Here is an 18318-nt window from a genome sequence, read left to right as displayed (position 1 = left end):
GGTTACTCTCCATGTTGCCATCCCATTCATTCTCTGCATTCAACAGTATTTCCATATATCTCTTCCATCTTCCTTTAATTCCATCTGGGTCCACAACGATTTGTCCCACTTCATCCTTCAAGCAACTCACCCCCATCACATCACACCTCTCTTTCGCTATCTGCTTTGCAATCCTGAATACCGCTCTCTGACCCTCTTCCGAATCCAAGCGCTCTCCGAACATTTTCCGACATGCCTCCTGTGCCTTTGCTACCTCTTTCTTTGCAGCCTTCTTGGCTGCCTTATAACTTTCTTGCTCTGCCTTTTCTGCCCCCATACCCTTCGCCTTCAGCCACTCCTTGAACTTCTTCCTCTTCTCGTCAATCTTCTTTCCAACTTCATCATCCCACCACCATGTTTCCGAGTGCCTCGGTGGTCCTTTTGTCCATCCACATACCTCACCAACGGCTCCCAACAGACTATCTTTCATTGACATCCAACCACTTTCAAGCTCAACCACATCATCCTCTACACTACTCAGCCTCTCTTTTAATGCCTCCCTCACTGTCACCTCTTTCAACCTCCACACCTTCATTCTCGGTTGGTACTTCACCCACCGAGCTCTCCTCGCACCTTTCACCCTTATGTCGCAGACAACCAAGTGGTGCTGTGAAACAGCCTCCTCCCCCGGGATCACCTTTGTGTCCCGGAGGTGCCCCCTATCTCGCCTACGCACCAGCAGGTAGTCAACGGTTGTCGTCGACCCACCTGACGTGTATGTAACAAGCTTATTATCCTCTTTCTGGAACTGAGTATTACAAATCAACAAATCAGCTCCATCAGCAAACTCCAAAATCCTTTCACCTTCTTCATTTCTCACACCATATCCGTAACCCCCATGAACTCCCTCAAAACCGTGATGGCCTCAACAGTGAAGGCAATTAAAGGGAATGGCAAGTCGAATCTGTAGATGTCTCCAAGTAGGACAAGTGATTGTCAAAAAATGGAGAATGCCTTGAAAAGGAATGCAGATACCGATTTTCTAATGTACATCAAAAGATTAATTACTTGTAAAAAAAAAAAAAAAGGCCCAGGTCATATTTGAATCACTCACACACACACACACACACACACACACACACACACACACACACACACACACACACACACACACACACACACACACACACACACACACACACACACACACACACACACCATTAGAGCTTCTATCATGAAAATGATAATGGTACATTGGTGCAGTTCACAACTTACATTTACATTATTTCCACATTAGCAATTTCCTCGCACATTATCACAAGAGGTTGAGAAGAGAGGCAGGTCGAAATGGTTTGGTCATGTGTTGAGGGGGGATGGGGTGGCTGGTTGGGAGGAGTGATGGGGATGAATGTGGAAGGAGGTGGAGGGTGGGGAGGACCGAGAGGGACTTGGCTGGGGGTGGTGGGGGAGGAAGTGCGGGCAAGGGGGTTGACGGGAGGGGGGCGGGGGGGATGTGGAGGATAGGGCAAGGTGGAGAAGATTGTCATGGGGACCGCAAGGCTAACCCACCCTCTAACAGGCAAAATGGCCTTAAAATGCCTGTTGTTGTTGTTGTTGTTGTTGTTGTATTATTATCACAAGAGTACAGCTTTGCTATGTTTGATATACAGTACAACCCTAACCCTATTCTTTTAGTATGCTTACTGTATATATATACATATACACTATATGTACTGTGAAGATGATGTGGGTGTAACGAATACCAATACAAGATGGATGGCAAAGGTAGTGCAAAAAAACAACAAAAAACTGCTCATTGGTGAAACTGGACTTACTGGATGGTAGAGTCCGAACTTCACGTATCAGGTTAGGGGAGCTTTCACCCATGTTGTTCCTCGCTGCCACCTCGACGAGAAACGGAGTATTGGGAAGCAGATTTGCGATAACATATTCGCTTAAAGAGCCATCTGTCACGTCCAGCTCCACCTTGCCAGCATATCCCTTTTCCAGGTACACCTTGTGCTTCAGCACAACATGTGTGATGCCATTTCCCTCCACCAGTGACCAACGGATGTGGATTGAAGTTGTAGTTACATTGCCCACAATCACCTTCACAGGAGCAGGAGGGAGAGCTGGTAATGGGAAGCAAGTTTGAAAGTTGGAAGAGGTTAGAGAAAAACGATACAAAAAATACGATTATACAATCAACGTGTTACAAATAAAAAGGAAATACAATATGATAAATGTCGAATATACAGACTGGCATTTAAGATGGAATATTTTTTTTTTCTTGACTTGGGTTTACTTTCTTAACTCAGTATATCAATCTGGTGAGTTTCTTTTACACTTTGGTGATTTATTTGTTAAAAGAACCATGTCACTGATTGTCTGTCGCAGCTAGAAGTCAACAACAGGATTATATCACAGGTGGCATGGCAAAATGTACGGACAGGTGCATTTGATGATTGGCTTTACAGTCGGGTATACAAGGGTTGTTGCGTTCTGTATTCGTGGAAAACAACTGCTGCACGTCTCCAAAAGTTATTGCCGCTTCCTCTGGAGATGGTCCGTCAACTCGACAATGCTGTTTGTCATGGAGTGGTGGCTTTACGAAATTATGGCATGAAACAGCGTGCTATTGCTCGGCAGTATGGCATCACTCAAGGTTAGGTGTCAAAGATCCTGAAACGAAATGCTCAGAGGGGTGTCCCTACTCCAATACCGAGGCCAGGACGTCCCCACAGAACCACAAGGAGGGATGATCGCCAGCTGCACCGGTTAGTCCGCAATGGCCGTACCAAGTCAGCTAATCGGCTTAGGGCTGAGTGGCAGCAACTGACAAATGTGCCTGTATCCAGAAGGCTAGTCAACCAACGACTGGTTCAAGCAGGCTATCGTGCCAGGCATCCCCTGAGAAAGCCACACCTGACCAGACAACACCACCAGCGCCGATTGCAGTGGGCCAGAGAGCACCATTAATGGCAGCCAGGACACTGGAATCACGTGATCTTCAGTGACGAGTCTAGATTTCTGGTCTATCGTCAAGATGGCCGTGGCCGAGTGCGCAGACAAGTGCATGAAGCCTACAACAAAGATTGTATAGTGCCAAGAGTCCAAGCTGGAGGTGGTGGGGTGACCGTTTGGGCTGCTTTTCATGCAGGGGGCAAAACTGACCTGGTTGTTCTGAATGGAAACCTGAACCAGTTCAAGTACAGGGCAATTCTGGAAGAAACATTGCTTCCATTTGCTCGTGCAGCCTTTCGAGGAAACTTTGTCTTCCAAGATGACAATGCATGGCCTCATCGTGCTCGCATGATCCAACACTTTCTTGCTGACCGTGGTGTAGAGCATATGGAGTGGCCTGCCATGTCCCCGGATATGAATCCGATAGAGAACTTGTGGGCAGAATTAACGCGTCAAATCGACCACTTGGACCAGCAGCCGACCTCTGTGCGTGAATTGCAGCAGGCTATTGTCACTACATGGCAAGCGATTCCTGTCCAAACCTTGGCAAATCTCGTGAACAGTATGCCTCAACGTGTACGTGCTCCCCTGAATGCTCGTGGGGGTTACACGAAGTACTGAACTGTAATTTTACTGTCCGTAATCCCAGTCGTAATTTAACTTTTGTTTAAAAAAAAATTGGCTAATGTGCAAAATAAAGAGATACTTCTGGAAAACGTACATAAGTTTAATACAGTACTGTCCATGATTTGAGTTCGATATCAGTTTACATCACTTTCAAGGATCAATTTATTTGTTTCGAAATGTCAAATGTGGTTTTTGTTTCTTTTAAAGGTCACATTAAAGCGCGGCGTTACGCGCACTGCTTGTGAGCAAGGAGGAAGCGGACAAGCGGTAACATATAAACTTCTTTATTGTAAGAGCTCACTGTAACACTGCACTGCTCCGGGCTGGGCGCCCGGTGTATATCATGAGGCCACGCCTACCCCTGGTGCGTGGCCACCGCCCACTTGGTGCGCGGAATGATGTCACCACGCCAGTGGGCTTTTGTGTCCGCCACACGCGCCCCCCCAGAATTCCCGCGCACCTGGAGGGCCAGTTTGCAGGGCAGACGAATGACCCGGCCGAAGCGCCCCCTGGCGATCGGCGGCGTCCGGGGTGCAGGGATGCCAGGTGGGATGCCCCTGGCTGCCCCTGGGATGGGTGCAGGACCAGGGGGCGGCGTGGCGGCGGGGCTGGGCGGTGCCGGGGGTCCGCCCGCAGGAGGGCGGCCCCGACGTGGGGGTCGGGCCACTGGCGGTGGATGGTCCACATCGAGGTGGGCCGGCTTGAGGCGGTCTTCCGAAACGCGGTCAGGAGTACCGCCGATGTCCAGGGTGAAGTGCTTCGCCCCGGTCTCCAGCACGTGGAAAGGCCCGTCGTACGGGGGCCGCAGTGGTGTCCGATGGGCATCGTGGCGGACGAAGACGTACTCCGCCGTGCGAAGCTCCGGGGCGACGTGCGTCGGTGGGTGCCCGTGGCATGCCGTTGGCACCGGGGCGAACCTCTGGGCGGTCTCTTGCAGAGCGGAGCGCTGCTGTGCCGCGGACCATGGTGCCGTGGAGTCGGGGAGGAACTCGCCCGGCACCCGCAGCGGTTGCCCGAAGACCAACTCCGCCGCGGATGCGCGCAGGTCCTCCTTGGGCGCCATCCGGAGGCCCAGCAGGACCCAGGGGAGCCTGTCGACCCAGCCGCCATCGCGGAGGGTGGCCCGGAGCGCGGCCTTCAATGAGCGGTGATATCGCTCACACAGGCCGTTAGCCTGGGGGTGGTAGGCCGTGGTTCGGTGCAGCCGGACCCCGAGCCCCTGCGCAACCGCCCCCAGAGCTCCGAGGTGAACTGGGGGCCGCGGTCGGATGAGATGTCTGAGGGGGCGCCGAACCGGGCGACCCAGGTGGCGATGAAAGCCTGCGCGACATCGGCCGCCGTTGTCGACGCCAAGGGCACGGCCTCCGGCCACCGGGTGGTGCGGTCCACCATGGTGAGGATGTAGGTGAAACCCCGCGAGGGGGGCAGAGGTCCCACCAGGTCCACGTGGACGTGGTCAAACCGGCGTTCCGGCACCGTGAACGGGGCCAACGGGGCCTGGGTGTGCCGGTGCACCTTGGCGCGCTGGCACGCGAGGCACGTCCTGGCCCAGCCGCGGACGGCCTTTCGGAGGCCATGCCAGACGAACTTGTCGGCGATCAGCCTTTGGGAGGCCCTCGCGCCCGGGTGGGACAGGCCGTGGATGGCGTCAAACACCTGGCGCTGCCAGCCCGCGGGCATGATGGGGCGAGGACGCCCGAGGGAGACGTCGCACAAGAGGGCCGCGCCCGCGCCGTCGAACGGCACCTCGGTGACGCGGAGGCCCGTGACGGCGGTCCGCAAGGCCTGGACGTCGGGGTCAGCGGCCTGGTCCGCTGCCATCCGGGCATAGTCGATGCCGAGGTGGACTGCGTGGGCGACGGCCCGGGAAAGGCAATCCGCCACCGGGTTGTCCTTCCCCGCGACGTGCTGGATGTCCGTCGTGTACTCGGACACGGCCGAGAAGTGACGCTGCTGCCGGGCCGACCACGGCTCAGTGACCTTGCCCATCGCGAAGATCAGCGGCTTGTGGTCGACGAAGGCAGTGAACGCACGGCCCTCGAGCAGATGGCGGAAGTGCCTGACCGCCAAGTGAAGTCCGAGCAACTCGCGGTCGAAGGTACTGTAACGGCGTTCGGGCGGGCGAAGCTGCCGGCTAAAGAACGCCAGCGGTTGCCAAGCTCCACGCACCCATTGCTCGTGCACCGCGCCCACCGCGTAGTCCGAGGCATCGGTGGTGAGGGCGATCGGTGCATCGGGCGCCGGGTGCGCGAGCATGGTGGCGTTAGCCAAGGCGAGCTTCGCGCCCGTGAACGCCGTGTCCATCTGCTCGGTCCAGGTAACGTCGCCTTTGCCCGGCTTACCTCGGAGAGCTTCGTGCAGGGGGCGCAGGAGCTGGGCGATACGGGGCAGGAACCGATGGTAAAAGTTCACCATGCCTAGGAACTCCTGCAGCCCTCTGATCGTGCGGGGGCGCGGAAACCCCTTCACCGCCTCCACCTTGGCCGGCAGGGGGACGGCTCCGTGCCTGGTGACACGGTGCCCCAGAAAATCGATTGTGGCGGCGCCGAACCGGCACTTTGCGGGGTTCACAATCAGGCCATGCTGGCCCAGGCGTTCGAAGAGCGTGCGGAGGTGGCGTAGGTGCTCTTCGCGGGACGCGCTGGCGACGAGGATATCGTCCAGGTAGACATAGACAAAATCCAAGTCGCGCAGGACGCTGTCCATCAGTCGCTGGAACGCCTGAGCCGCATTCTTCAGACCGAAGGGCATGCGCAGGAACTCGAAGAGTTCGAATGGCGTGATGACCGCCGTCTTCGGGACGTCCTCCGGCCTGACGGGGACCTGATGGTAGCCGCGTATGAGGTCCACCTTCGAGAAGAAGGACCTGCCCGCCAAACGGGCGGAAAAGTCCTGAATGTGGGGGACGGGGTAGCGGTCGGGAGTCGTGGCGTCATTGAGACGGCGATAGTCCCCGCACGGTCGCCATCCCCCGCCAGGCTTTGGCACGATGTGCAGCGGCGACACCCAAGCGCTCTCTGAGCGCCGAACGATGCCGAGTCGCTCCAGGGTAGCGAACCCCGCTTTTGCCACCGCCAGCTTCGTCGGCTCGAGGCGGCGTGCCCGGGCGTAGACCGGTGGCCCGACGGTGGGGATGTGATGGGCCACCCCGTGCTTGACGGCCCCCGCCGAGAAGGTGGGCCGCGTGAGGGCCGGGAAGCCGGCGAGGAGGCGGGTGAATGCGTCCGCTGCCGGAAGCGTACAGACCAACGTGGCCGGAACCGAACCATTCGGCAAGCCGCTTGGCAAGCCGCTCGTTGAGCTGGGCAACGCACAAGCGAGCGAGCTGAACGTCTCGGCCTGGACAAGACGTCTGCGCTTGACGTCGACCAGGAGCCCATTAGCGCACAGGAAGTCCGCGCCAAGCAGTGCCATGGGCACGTCGGCGGTGACGAACGTCCATCGGAAAACCTGCCCTCCAAACCGCAGAGAGAGGCAGCGTTTTCCGTACGTACGGATGGGCGTCCCGTTCGCGGCAAGCAGCGCGGGGCCCCCACCCGCGGCGTGCTTGTCTGACGTGCCGGCGGGAATGACACTCACCTGCGCTCCCGTGTCGCACAGGTAACGGCGCCCGGAGAAGGTGTCCGTTATGAACAGCAGGCTGCTCGAACGGCCGGCGCTCATCGCCACTATTGAGCGCCGGCCCGGGCGTTTCCCGACCCGTTGAAGGAGCACGGCGGATGACACCGCCGAGCTTCGTGGCCGAACTTGGCGTGGAACCAGCACCAGGTGGTGGAGCTGGAGGAGCGCGGCTGGCTCCGCCAGGCCGGTGTAGTTGGCGGGTTTCCCCGCGGTGGCGGTTTTCGCCGCGGCGGTGGGCGGGGCGTGGCGGCGTTCACGAGGTGCGTATCAGCATGCTGCGTATGCTGTAGAAGCTGATGCTGTGGAACATGCTGCTGAACATCAGCCTCGAGGGCCGTGACGGCCACGCCGACTCTCGCCCGCGTGTCCGAAGCGGCGAAGTACCTGTCCGCCTCGGCTGCCAATGCTCGGGGTTCCGTTAGCCCGGTCCCGGCCAACGCGAGGCGAACCTGCGCTGGAAGTTGGCGCCGGAAAAGCGCCCGGAATAGCGAACCGGGGGCTTCGTCGCCCAACAGTGACAGCATATGGTCCATTCGGACCGACGGGCGCGTCTCACCGAGCTCGGGGAGATCCAGGAGGCGGTCGGCCCGTGCGTCGTCCGTGAGGCCGAATGTGGCTAGGAGTAGCCGCTTGAGTGCCTCGTACTTGTGGCCGTCCGGTGGGTGGCGAAGGACGGACACAACTCGAGCGGCCGCGCCGGGCCCGAGGGAGGCGACGACGTGGCAATAGCGCGTGTCATCGCCGGTGAGGCGCCGAAGCTGAAATTGGGCTTCGGCCTGGACGAACCAGACTTCGGCCTGAGCCTCCCAAAATTCCGGAAGTTTGACGAAGTTGGCCATGTCAATGGCGTCGCGTGTGGAAGGATCGCTCCGGCAGATCCAACGTCGAGGGTCACCAGTAAAGCGCGGCGTTACGCGCGCTGCTTGTGAGCAAGGAGGAAGCGGACAAGCGGTAACATATAAACGTCTTTATTGTAAGAGCTCACTGTAACACTGTACTGCTCCGGGCTGGGCGCCCGGTGTATATCATGAGGCCACGCCTACCCCTGGTGCGTGGCCACCGCCCACTTGGTGCGCGGAATGATGTCACCACGCCAGTGGGCTTTTGTGTCCGCCACAACATTAACAAAATCTCGAATAATTTCAACATAATTCCAATGAACTTTTGGTTCTAAGACATCTTGAAAAGTAAGTTCACCCCCACAAAAAAAATATTCCATATTAAATGCCAAGTCTGTAGAAAGGAAAAGTTTAATGAAACACAAAAAGTAATCTTTTTAGAGAGTATTATGCAATCAATAGGTATTGTGTCCGCAGCAGATGAACACCAGCCTTGGACAAATAGCCGGACGGTCTTAGCTCTGAGGCATCCAGCCGAATATATAGTGGTTATTTTTATGGCGCGTGTGGGACAGAAGGCAGCGAAGGCGCTTGCCTGAACGGAAGCACACGGGTTTATTCCCAAACCCACAACGAATAAACGAAAACAACAAATGAAAAATGCGACACAATGAATTTAATGAAATTAAATCGAAGAATAAAATGAATGTTGAGGTAAAACCAATATTCGACTGTGAGATGTCTCCACTCAGTCACAAATACAACACACAGGGGAAAGATAATGAAAATAAAATGTTTCTTTTGGCCAGCACTCAGCTCTGGTCCCAAAGAGGACTTTTAGATGCTTGGTGGTCATTGAAGCTTGAAGCCCCACAGGCGGGAAGTGCTCAAGATGGCCGTGGAGTCGCACTCCTCGGTGCCACAAACGTGAGGTACGTTGCGAGGGCGGTCCTCTTTCGGTTCCCCCTGCCAGCTGGGGAGGCACAACGTGGACCCAGTCCACCACGACCTCAGCAGTGTCCAAAACCCCCCTCAAAATCCTGCCGACTCGGCAAAAGCGTTCCTCTCAGATGCACACATAAAGAAACAGCACCTCCCTCAACATCCGCCTCTCTCTCGAAGATTCTCCACCAATGTCCGTCTCTCTCTTGAAGCTTCTCCACCAATGTCCGTCTCTCTCTCAAAGCTTCTGCACTGGTTAGGGATGTTCAGCATGGCCTGCAGCCCAACGAAAGAGCCGCTGTCGACTCTCTCTCTCTCTCTCCGCTCACTCTCCTCCAAAGCGCACAAACTCCACGACCCAATGAAACCAACAATGACCAGTGCCCTGTTCAAGCACACGAGAGAACCACTCAAAGGCGCCAGTCTTGCTCATGCAAAAAAACCACACCGAGATAGTGACTTCTTCCTCTTGCTCAAAGCTTCTGCACGACGTCGCCCCCACCAAAGGCCGATCTCCATTGAATCACCCCATGTCCTCTTGACCAATGACGAACTTCAGGGGTGTGGCCTGCTGGCTCCGCTCTTTTGGAGGCGGGACTTACTTGCCAAATGGTTTTACCTGGCTTGTAGTGGATGGTTGTTGTTGTTTAATGGATTTTTTTATGGTGGGCCTTGTTGTAGTTGTAAAACCATAAGGAAAACCACAGGGGGTAGTCACATACTGGGGGAAAATTAACTTTAATCCCCACCTACTTAACACAGCTCCACTCCCCGTGTGAAGACACATAAACAATCTTAAGCTCTACTTTGCCTACTAAATTACAGAGATGTCTGCTACGCATCCACGGTCCATGCTATAGCTATACACTCCTATCTTTACGATGGGATTCCTTCATCTACCATTCTACCCCCACAGACATAACAGTATATTCCATCATAGATGATGTGATTCAACAACACGTTTGATAGGGGGGTCCAAAGTAATGTGCAACCTTTTATTTAACTACAATATCTTACTATAATTTACCAAATGTCTGTCTGTCTGTCCATTCGAAGGTACCGTAAAAACTGCTGAACTGATCGCAACGATATTTTGGGTGGATAATCCTGGGATCTCCAGGAGTAAAATAGGCTATTTAGTTTTCCCAATTTCAGCTTTGGTCTCCAGCATTCTCAGGTTTGGACTCCCGCATAACATTCGCGTTTGCATAACGTTCATTGTGACGATGTTTTCATTGTGACGATGTTGTTTTCCCGGGTGCCGCACAAACGGCTGCACCGATCGCTGCACAGCTGCACCGATTGGACTCGGTGACCTCGGACAAAGACCTTTTATAAGGACATGAGTTGAATCCCTGCTTGAGAGAATTCCAACCCCCTCGCCGCCATCACGGCGGTCTCTCCAACTTACAATCCCACGAGATATGCGGAAAGGACGACCCAAAACCAATATAAACATCATTAAAAGTAAAGAATGACCTCGGCCAAAGTTCAAACTACATTTAATCTCTACATGAGAGAATTCCACATAGCTATTTGGGCGGTGAATATGCTAACAGATCGCTGTCTCCATCGATCTTGCCAAGGCCGTAACAGCTATCGGCTCAAAATCCTTTTAACTGTTGACTTGGTAGTTTTTACAATGAAGGAAACATTAACAATGTTGTTAAAAGTTTATTTTGTGATTAATTTGTGATTGGAGATATGTTGTTTGGAATAAAAAAAGAGATATCGAGTTCAAGTGAATGACGACTTGCCGTGATGGTTTCTACTTTCTGAACGTGAACTTCGCGGATCGCCATATGCAGATTCGCCACGGTCCAACGATCGATGTTTCTATACGTGAACGTACCCGTTTGTTTGCGAACGGGTACGTTTTTCATGGAAGTCCTTCACGAACTTGCTGTCCATGTCTGACGTGCGACTGAAGGTGCTGCAGGAATGTGGAATTTATTGGTTTCATGCTTTAGCATTCGCCGTATCTGCATTGCCTGTTTGCTTCTGGCCTCCCACCCGTGCTACGGGTATCTCCCGAGTTTATTTTAATTAATGATTGATTGTTTTTGTCTAATAATATACAGGATTAGTTAATTTTTTGTTTATTATAGTAAAAAAAAAAGTTTCAACAAGCAATGAGGAGCAATATCATGAGTAGTTGATAAAGTGCTAAATCCAAGCACCGCACCTCTGCGTGACAGCTGCCACATAGACACTGAAGCTGCAGATAACTTGGTTGAAAACTGCAGTTGTTATGCATCTTGATTTCCTCGTCTGATGTTATTTTTCAACTCTTGCCAGTGTGTGTGGGCTTTTTCATAGACTTGAGCTTTGAGGGACCCCCATATGTAGTAGTCGGGAGGAGACAGTTCCCAGGAGGGAGACCATGGGAGTTCCTGGGAGGAGGGGGACCATGGGTTGTCCGTCCGTCTTATTCCTTTCCCCCCTATTATTTATTTCAGTCTGGTGCTGCAGTAACTGTATCTTGTACAAATACAGTTTCAGATTGTCATGTATTATTGTCCCCCGTCGCACCGCGGAGCGAAAGGGGGACTATGGTTTTCCCCTCCGTCCGTGTGTGCATCCGTCCATGTGTGCGTGCGTGCATCCGTCCATCCGTGTATGCGTGCGTGCGTAAGCGAAGGACCGAATTCTAATTTGGTGTGTGGGTGCAACCCACGTCAAAATCTAAGATGGCCACCGCCATGTATGTCTGAACCTTGTGAGCGGAATATCTTGAAAAATAAGCGAAGTACCAACCTCTAATCTGGTGTGTGGGTGTATCTAGCCATAAGGAAGAACGCTATTGAAAATTGGGTCGCCACGTCAAAATCCAAGATGGCCACCACCATATATATGTCTGAACCTTGAGTGAAATATCTTGAAAAATAAACGAACTACTAACTTCTAATCTGGTGTGTGGGTGTATCTATGCATAAGGGAGAATTCTATTGAAAATTGGGTCGCCACGTCAAAATCCAAGATGGCCGCCTTGCGTCTTCCACTTTGTCAACTCACATCACTTCACCGACGGGGGACCTAGGCGTAACGCTCGTTCTGCAGATGGTAGCGCCAGAAGTTCCGAGCAGCTGTGCAAATGGGCTTATCGAGTTTTTCAGAGAAGGATGCAAAGCTTCTCTTACAGCCTCTATCTTGCTGGGTGTTCTCAGTGAAAATTTTTGACCACTGTGTCCTTTAATTTGGTCTTTCATACTTCCAGTGTCTCTAAACTTTCAACACATTTGATGGTTTGGTATTGTGGAATTATTGCATTTGGATAGGGATTGACCCTAACGAACTGCCTTGCGTGGAAATATATGATTTTGTTGCAAGGTGCGTCCCTAAAATAAATGTCCTCTGGGGCACAGATCAATTTTTAACCATGGTTGAAACTCCTATGAAAAAAAAAATAATCGTAAATAAACTTTAAACCGTGTTCTTTAGGTGACTACAAAATAAAAAAAGTCACATTAGTAAAATTAAGACAACTGTTTGAAAGTATGCAAATCATTTTTGACCACCTTGTATATTTTGAAGATACAATGCAACTGATACATTGTCATCTTATATATACAATATATACCAGTGGTGTAGTCTACGTGATACGCAGGTATACGCCGTATACCCACTAGGAAAGATCCAGGATTTCCGTATGCCCACTTAAAAATGCGCGAGGATACGTAACAACATAGTTTCGTGACAGAACTTTCACACATTCATTCATAAAATGCGCTATATAAATAACTTTCATTCATAAAATGCACTATATGAACATATGCTCTCAATTACGTGTAGATGCATACTGGATGCATTCGTGAGTGTGGTGGTGCTTATGGGGTGTCGCTTCAGGACGGGTGTCGCTCCGGGGCGCGTCGCTCTGGGACGGGTGACTATGAGGCTGGAAGGGAAAAATCACAGTATACCCACTACAAAAAACTAGACTACACCACTGGTATATACAGTATATATATATATATATATATATATATATATATATATATACTAGCAGAAGTACCCGGCATTGCCGGGCGGGGGAGGGGAGGGGGAGGGGGAAGGGGAGGGGAGGGGAACGGGGGGAGAGCGAGCACCTTGGTAAAGCGAGCGATTTTTTTTTTCATAGCGTCATAGCGATTTTTTTTTTCATAGCGTTCATAGCGTCATAGCGATTTTTTTTTTCATAGCGTCATAGCTTCATAGCGGTCATAGCGTCATCACGTGATCGCTCTGAGCGAATCAGCGCCCACCTGCTCTGATTCCGTTGATTCCGTGCGCTGAAATGCGCTGAGGTAAATATTAATAAAAAATATGGATCGTCAAATATTTTGAGTTCAGCCATGTTCGTCCCAGGCTCAATGGCCATGTCGATGCCAAATATCAAGCACGTAAGCCTCTCCGTTTAGGAGTCTATCGGTAACATTACACACACACACACACACACACACACACACACACACACACACACACACACAAACTGTGTTTTATATATATAGATATATATACATACACACAGACTTGGCATTTAATATGGAATTTTTTTTTTTTCTTGACTTGGGTTTACTTTCTTAACTCAGTATATCAATCTGGTGAGTTTCTTTTACACTTTGGTGATTTATTTGTTAAAAGAACCATGTCACTGATTGTCTGTCGCAGCAAGAAGTCAACAACAGGATTATATCACAGGTGGCGTGGGAAAATGTACGGACAGGTGCATTTGATGATTGGCTTCACAGTCGGGTATACAAGGGTTGTTGCGTTCTGTATTAGTGGAAAACAACTGCTGCACATCTCCAAAAGTGATTGCCGCTTCCTCTGGAGATGGTCCGTCAACTCGACAATGCTGTTTGTCAAGGAGTGGTGGCTTTACGAAATTACGGCATGAAACAGCGTGCTATTGCTCGGCAGTATGGCATCACTCAAGGTCAGGTGTCAAAGATCCTGAAACGAAATGCTCAGAGGGGTGTCCCCTCTCCAATACCGAGGCCAGGACGTCCCCGCAGAACCACAAGGAGGGATGATCGCCAGCTGCACCGGTTAGTCCGCAATGGCCGTACCAAGTCAGCTAATCGGCTTAGGGCTGAGTGGCAGCAACTGACAAATGTGCCTGTATCCAGAAGGCTAGTCAACCAACAACTGGTTCAAGCAGGCTATCATGCCAGGCGTCCCCTGAGAAAGCCACGCCTGACCAGACAACACCACCAGCGCCGATTGCAGTGGGCCAGAGAGCACCGCCAATGGCAGCCAGGACACTGGAATCACGTGATCTTCAGTGACGAGTCTAGATTTCTGGTCTATCGTCAAGATGGCCGCGTCCAGTTGCGCAGACAAGTGCATGAAGCCTACAACAAAGATTGTATAGTGCCAAGAGTCCAAGCTGGAGGTGGTGGGGTGACTGTTTGGGCTGCTTTTCATTCAGGGGGCAAAACTGACCTGGTTGTTCTGAATGGAAACCTGAACCAGTTCAAGTACAGGGCCATTCTGGAAGAAACATTGCTCCCATTTGCTCGTGCAGCCTTTCAAGGAAACTTTGTCTTCCAAGATGACAATGGACGGCCTCATCGTGCTTGCATAATCCAACACTCTCTTGCTGACCGTGGTGTAGAGCATATGGAGTGGCCTGCAATGTCCCCGGATATGAATCCGATAGAGAACTTGTGGGCAGAATTAACGCGTCAAATCGACCACTTGGACCAGCAGCCGACCTCTGTGTGTGAATTGGAGCAGGCTATTGTCACTGCATGGCAAGCGATTCCTGTCTAAACCTTGGCAAATCTCGTGAACGGCATGCCTCGACGTGTACCTGCTCTCCTGAATGCTCGTGGGGGTTACACGAAGTACTGAACTGTAATTTTACTGTCCGTAATCCCAGTCGTAATTTAACTTTTGTTTTTGTTAAAAAAAAAATTGGCTCATGTGCAAAATAAAGAGATACTTCTGGAAAACGTACAGAAGTTTAACACAGTACAGTCCGTGAATTGAGTTCGATATCAGTTTACATCACTTTCAAGGATCAATTTGTTTGTTTTGAAATGTCAAATGTGTTTTTTGTTTCTTTTAAAGGTCACATTAACAAAATCTAGAATAATTTCAACATAATTCCAATGAACTTTTGGTTCTAAGACATCTTGAAAAGTAAGTTCACCCCCACCAAAAAAATATTCCATATTAAATGCCAAGTCTGTGTATATACATATATATATATATATATATATATATATATATATATATATTGTTGTGGATATGAGAATGTTTTTTTATTTTATTGTTGTGGTAAAATGTTGTTGTAAAAGGTTGTTGTAAAATATCACCCCTCCTCCCTCCGTTTGTGGTTGTATAAAGGTCAAAGGGCGTTCCCGTAGTTAGTCCATAAAACATACATGCAGGACACGATATATCTTTTTTGACAGTTATATCCTTATTATGTGTATTAGTGTAAGGCTGTGTCTTCCATTAATTGAAATACTCCATTGCACCAGTGAAAGAGATAGATTCCCTTCATTCCCACTCCCAACACTTCCATTCCCCCCCTTTCCGTCAATTGCAATTCGCATTGCCAACTGCATGTTGGGCGGTTTTCCCTTCATCCGCCATTGACCACGAGGCAGGGTTGGGGGAAGGAAGGCGGGTCCCCACCTCGTCAGAGAGGGGAGGAGTGATCCAGCCCCACTCGACCAACCATGAACAAGGGGTTTGGCTTGAGAGGGCGGGGAGAGAACGTTTGGGGGAGGTTCGAAAAGGTTGAGGGGCGGGGCCTATATACCCACGGCGGGGGTGTTCCCAAGGGAGAGGCACTGAGAGTTGGTCTGAGTCGGTTGCCAGAGGAGGGTCAGTGGTTGCGTTGGTTGCGGTGGTAAGAAGTCGGTGGTGAGAAGTGGTGGCGTCGAGGGGTCAGTGGTTGCGTTGGTCGCGTTGAGTTGTCAATGGTGAGGAGACACCAGGGCCAAGAGAGAGAAGGTGCCAAGGGCCATTACCAGCAGTTGCGCCAGAGACGGCAGACGCGCCCTGAGCTGAGCCAGAGAGGCAGCGTTGACTCCACCAGGCAGCTTCAACCCGTTACCCCGCGGGGACCAAATAGTGGTGGCATCGGTGGCCGTCAAGGTCCAGCCGACGTCCCGTGCGGGATCAAGCCCGAACCATCTGCCCCAGCTGAACCTTCCCATTCCTCCTTCCAACATTCATTCCATTCCATCCTTCTTGTATACGTGAGTTTGTTTTGTTTGTTCTGTCCCTGGGTATTTAATTAAGTCTGTAGGTAAGCTAAAATTTGCACTGTGTCACCTGCGTCTTATGTGTTGTAAATAAAACTTGATTGCTCCTTTTTGCTTGTGTGTGTAAATAATAAACCCCATTACTCGTCTGTACGTCTTCTCGTTTTATTCCTTTTCCTCTTGCATTGCGTCGTTTTTGTCTTTTCCCTCATTGAGCAGCTGTGGTGCGATACGGCCAAAGTTCTGGGTGAATCGGGTGAGTCAGGGATCCTGTAACGGTCGCGGCAATACCAAACCGCTCGGTAACTAACATCTTAATCCGCGATCTGTAACAATTGGTGTCTGGGAGTGGAATTCGGGGCCCGAACCAAATTTTTAAAAAACATCTAGACAAAATTTGGTCAAAATTACGAGCTGCCGAAATTTGTTTTTTTTTTAAAGAAAAACCCGAATTTTGAAATCGCGCCATGGCTGGTCAAGGCGACGGGATGCCGGTGGGAGAGATAGAGGGGTTAGGAGTAACCCAGGATCAAATGGAGGGGAGCAATGAGGAGGCGGTTGAGGGAGTATCAGACGCACAAAATGGCGGCCTCGCGCACATGATTATTGTGGCGCCAAATTTAGCCGCGCCCGTGACCGTAGCAGCGCCGCCGATGGATTGGGGCCTATTTATGGAACAAATAAAGGCGCTCATGGTCCAGACAAGTGAAGACCTGAGGAATGACTTGGGAAACCAAATGGGGGTAATGGGGAACCGGATGGATGCTCAGAGTGAGCAATTGGGAGTAATGAGGGACGAAGCGAGGGGTACCGGTGAGGGATTAAAACATGGGTTAACGGGGGTGGAAAATAGAATGGCTGCCCAGGAGAATCAGTTAGAGGGGGTGAAAAATGGGTTAATGGGGCTAGAAAATAGGATGGAAGACAAATTGCGGGAGATAGGGGAGCAATCCGCCAGAGAAATTAAACAAATGGGAGAGCAGATAGAGGAGGTAAAAATCGGGGTAGAAACCAAACTGGATGCTCAGAGGGATGAATTGGGACAGATGAGGGCGGCATCTACAAAATAAAGGGAGGAGATGAAGGAGGAGATACGACGAGGTGTGGGTGAGGAGGTTTCAGGGCTACGCGAGGAGGTAAAGCGAGGTGAGAAGCGTATGGAGAAAGAAGTGAGAAATAATACGGCAAAGTTACAAGGGGGAATAGAAGATCTGACGGAGGAAGTGGAACAGCTGACAGAGGGACAAACGAAGTTAGTGGAGCAGGTTCAAAGGAACACTGCAGTACTCGGAGGGTTAAAGGCGACACAAAAAGAAATTAAAAACGAATTAATAGCGGCGCAGAGGCAATGTCAGATGGTACGGGAGGAACTGACAATGAGGGTGGACGCGGTGACAGAGATAATGGAGACAAAGGACCGGCAGGTGAGGATGCACATAGAGACGGTCACGGTAGCCTTAGAGGACGAACTTGAGGAGACGCACCGAGAAATAAAAGAGGTTAAACAAAAATTAGAGGAAGTGGAAGAAGAGGTGAGTGAAATTAAGAAGAGACGGACAGAAACTAAAAGAGAAATCCAGGAGGAGGTGATGGAATATGTGCAAGGTCGGTGCTCAACTCATAATGTGATGCTCACTAACCAAATAAAAAGTTTGCAGGTGGCAAAGGAGGTGCGGAGACGAGGTACGGAGGTGAGTGGCAATGTACATGATGTAAGGAAAGATTCAGTCGGCTTGGGGGGTGGTGTAGACCCGGGTGTTCGTGAGAGGCCGTTGGTGAAGTGTGCGACAGGTCTGGTGTGCGAAGAAAGAGGTGTGCGAGAATGTCCGACCATGGGGTGTGTGAGGAAAAAGTGCACGCCGAGGAGTGAGTTTGCCGTCAGGAGTGAGTCGGTCGTAGCGCGTGTGCGAGGGGGTACATGGAAGCGCGGTGTGGTAAGTGTTACGGAGGAAGTAACGAAAGAGTGTGCGCAAAAGGATGCGCGAGAAAGGTGTGTAATGGACGGGTGTATGGGGAAAGCGCATGCTGTCAAGAGTAAGGGAGAATGCACGCCTGTGGTGAGTGTTACAGAGGGTGTAACGGGAGAGTGTGCGCGAGAAAGGTGTGTAACGGACGGGTGCATGGGGAAAGAGTGCGTTGCCGAG

General features: G+C 51.2%; 1 protein-coding gene across 9 annotated transcripts in view; it reads right to left on the bottom strand.

Annotated features, from left to right (window-relative positions):
- LOC137430556 (angiopoietin-1 receptor) overlaps positions 1 to 18318 on the bottom strand; it is a 352893-nt gene that overhangs the window by 148148 nt on the left and 186427 nt on the right. For all 9 annotated transcript variants that reach the window (XM_078779299.1, XM_078779303.1, XM_078779309.1 and 6 more), the window contains exon 13: positions 1815 to 2111. In XM_078779299.1, coding sequence (XP_078635425.1) covers positions 1815 to 2111 — 297 coding nt within the window. The remainder of the gene's footprint in view (positions 1 to 1814; positions 2112 to 18318) is intronic.

This window comes from Myxine glutinosa, chromosome 1, assembly GCF_964187855.1.
Source record: "Myxine glutinosa chromosome 1, kmMyxGlut1.1, whole genome shotgun sequence".
In the NCBI taxonomy this organism is placed as follows: Eukaryota; Metazoa; Chordata; class Myxini; order Myxiniformes; family Myxinidae; genus Myxine; species Myxine glutinosa.
The sequence above is the reverse complement of the archived record's forward strand: the minus strand, read 5'-3'. Positions and strand labels throughout refer to the sequence as shown.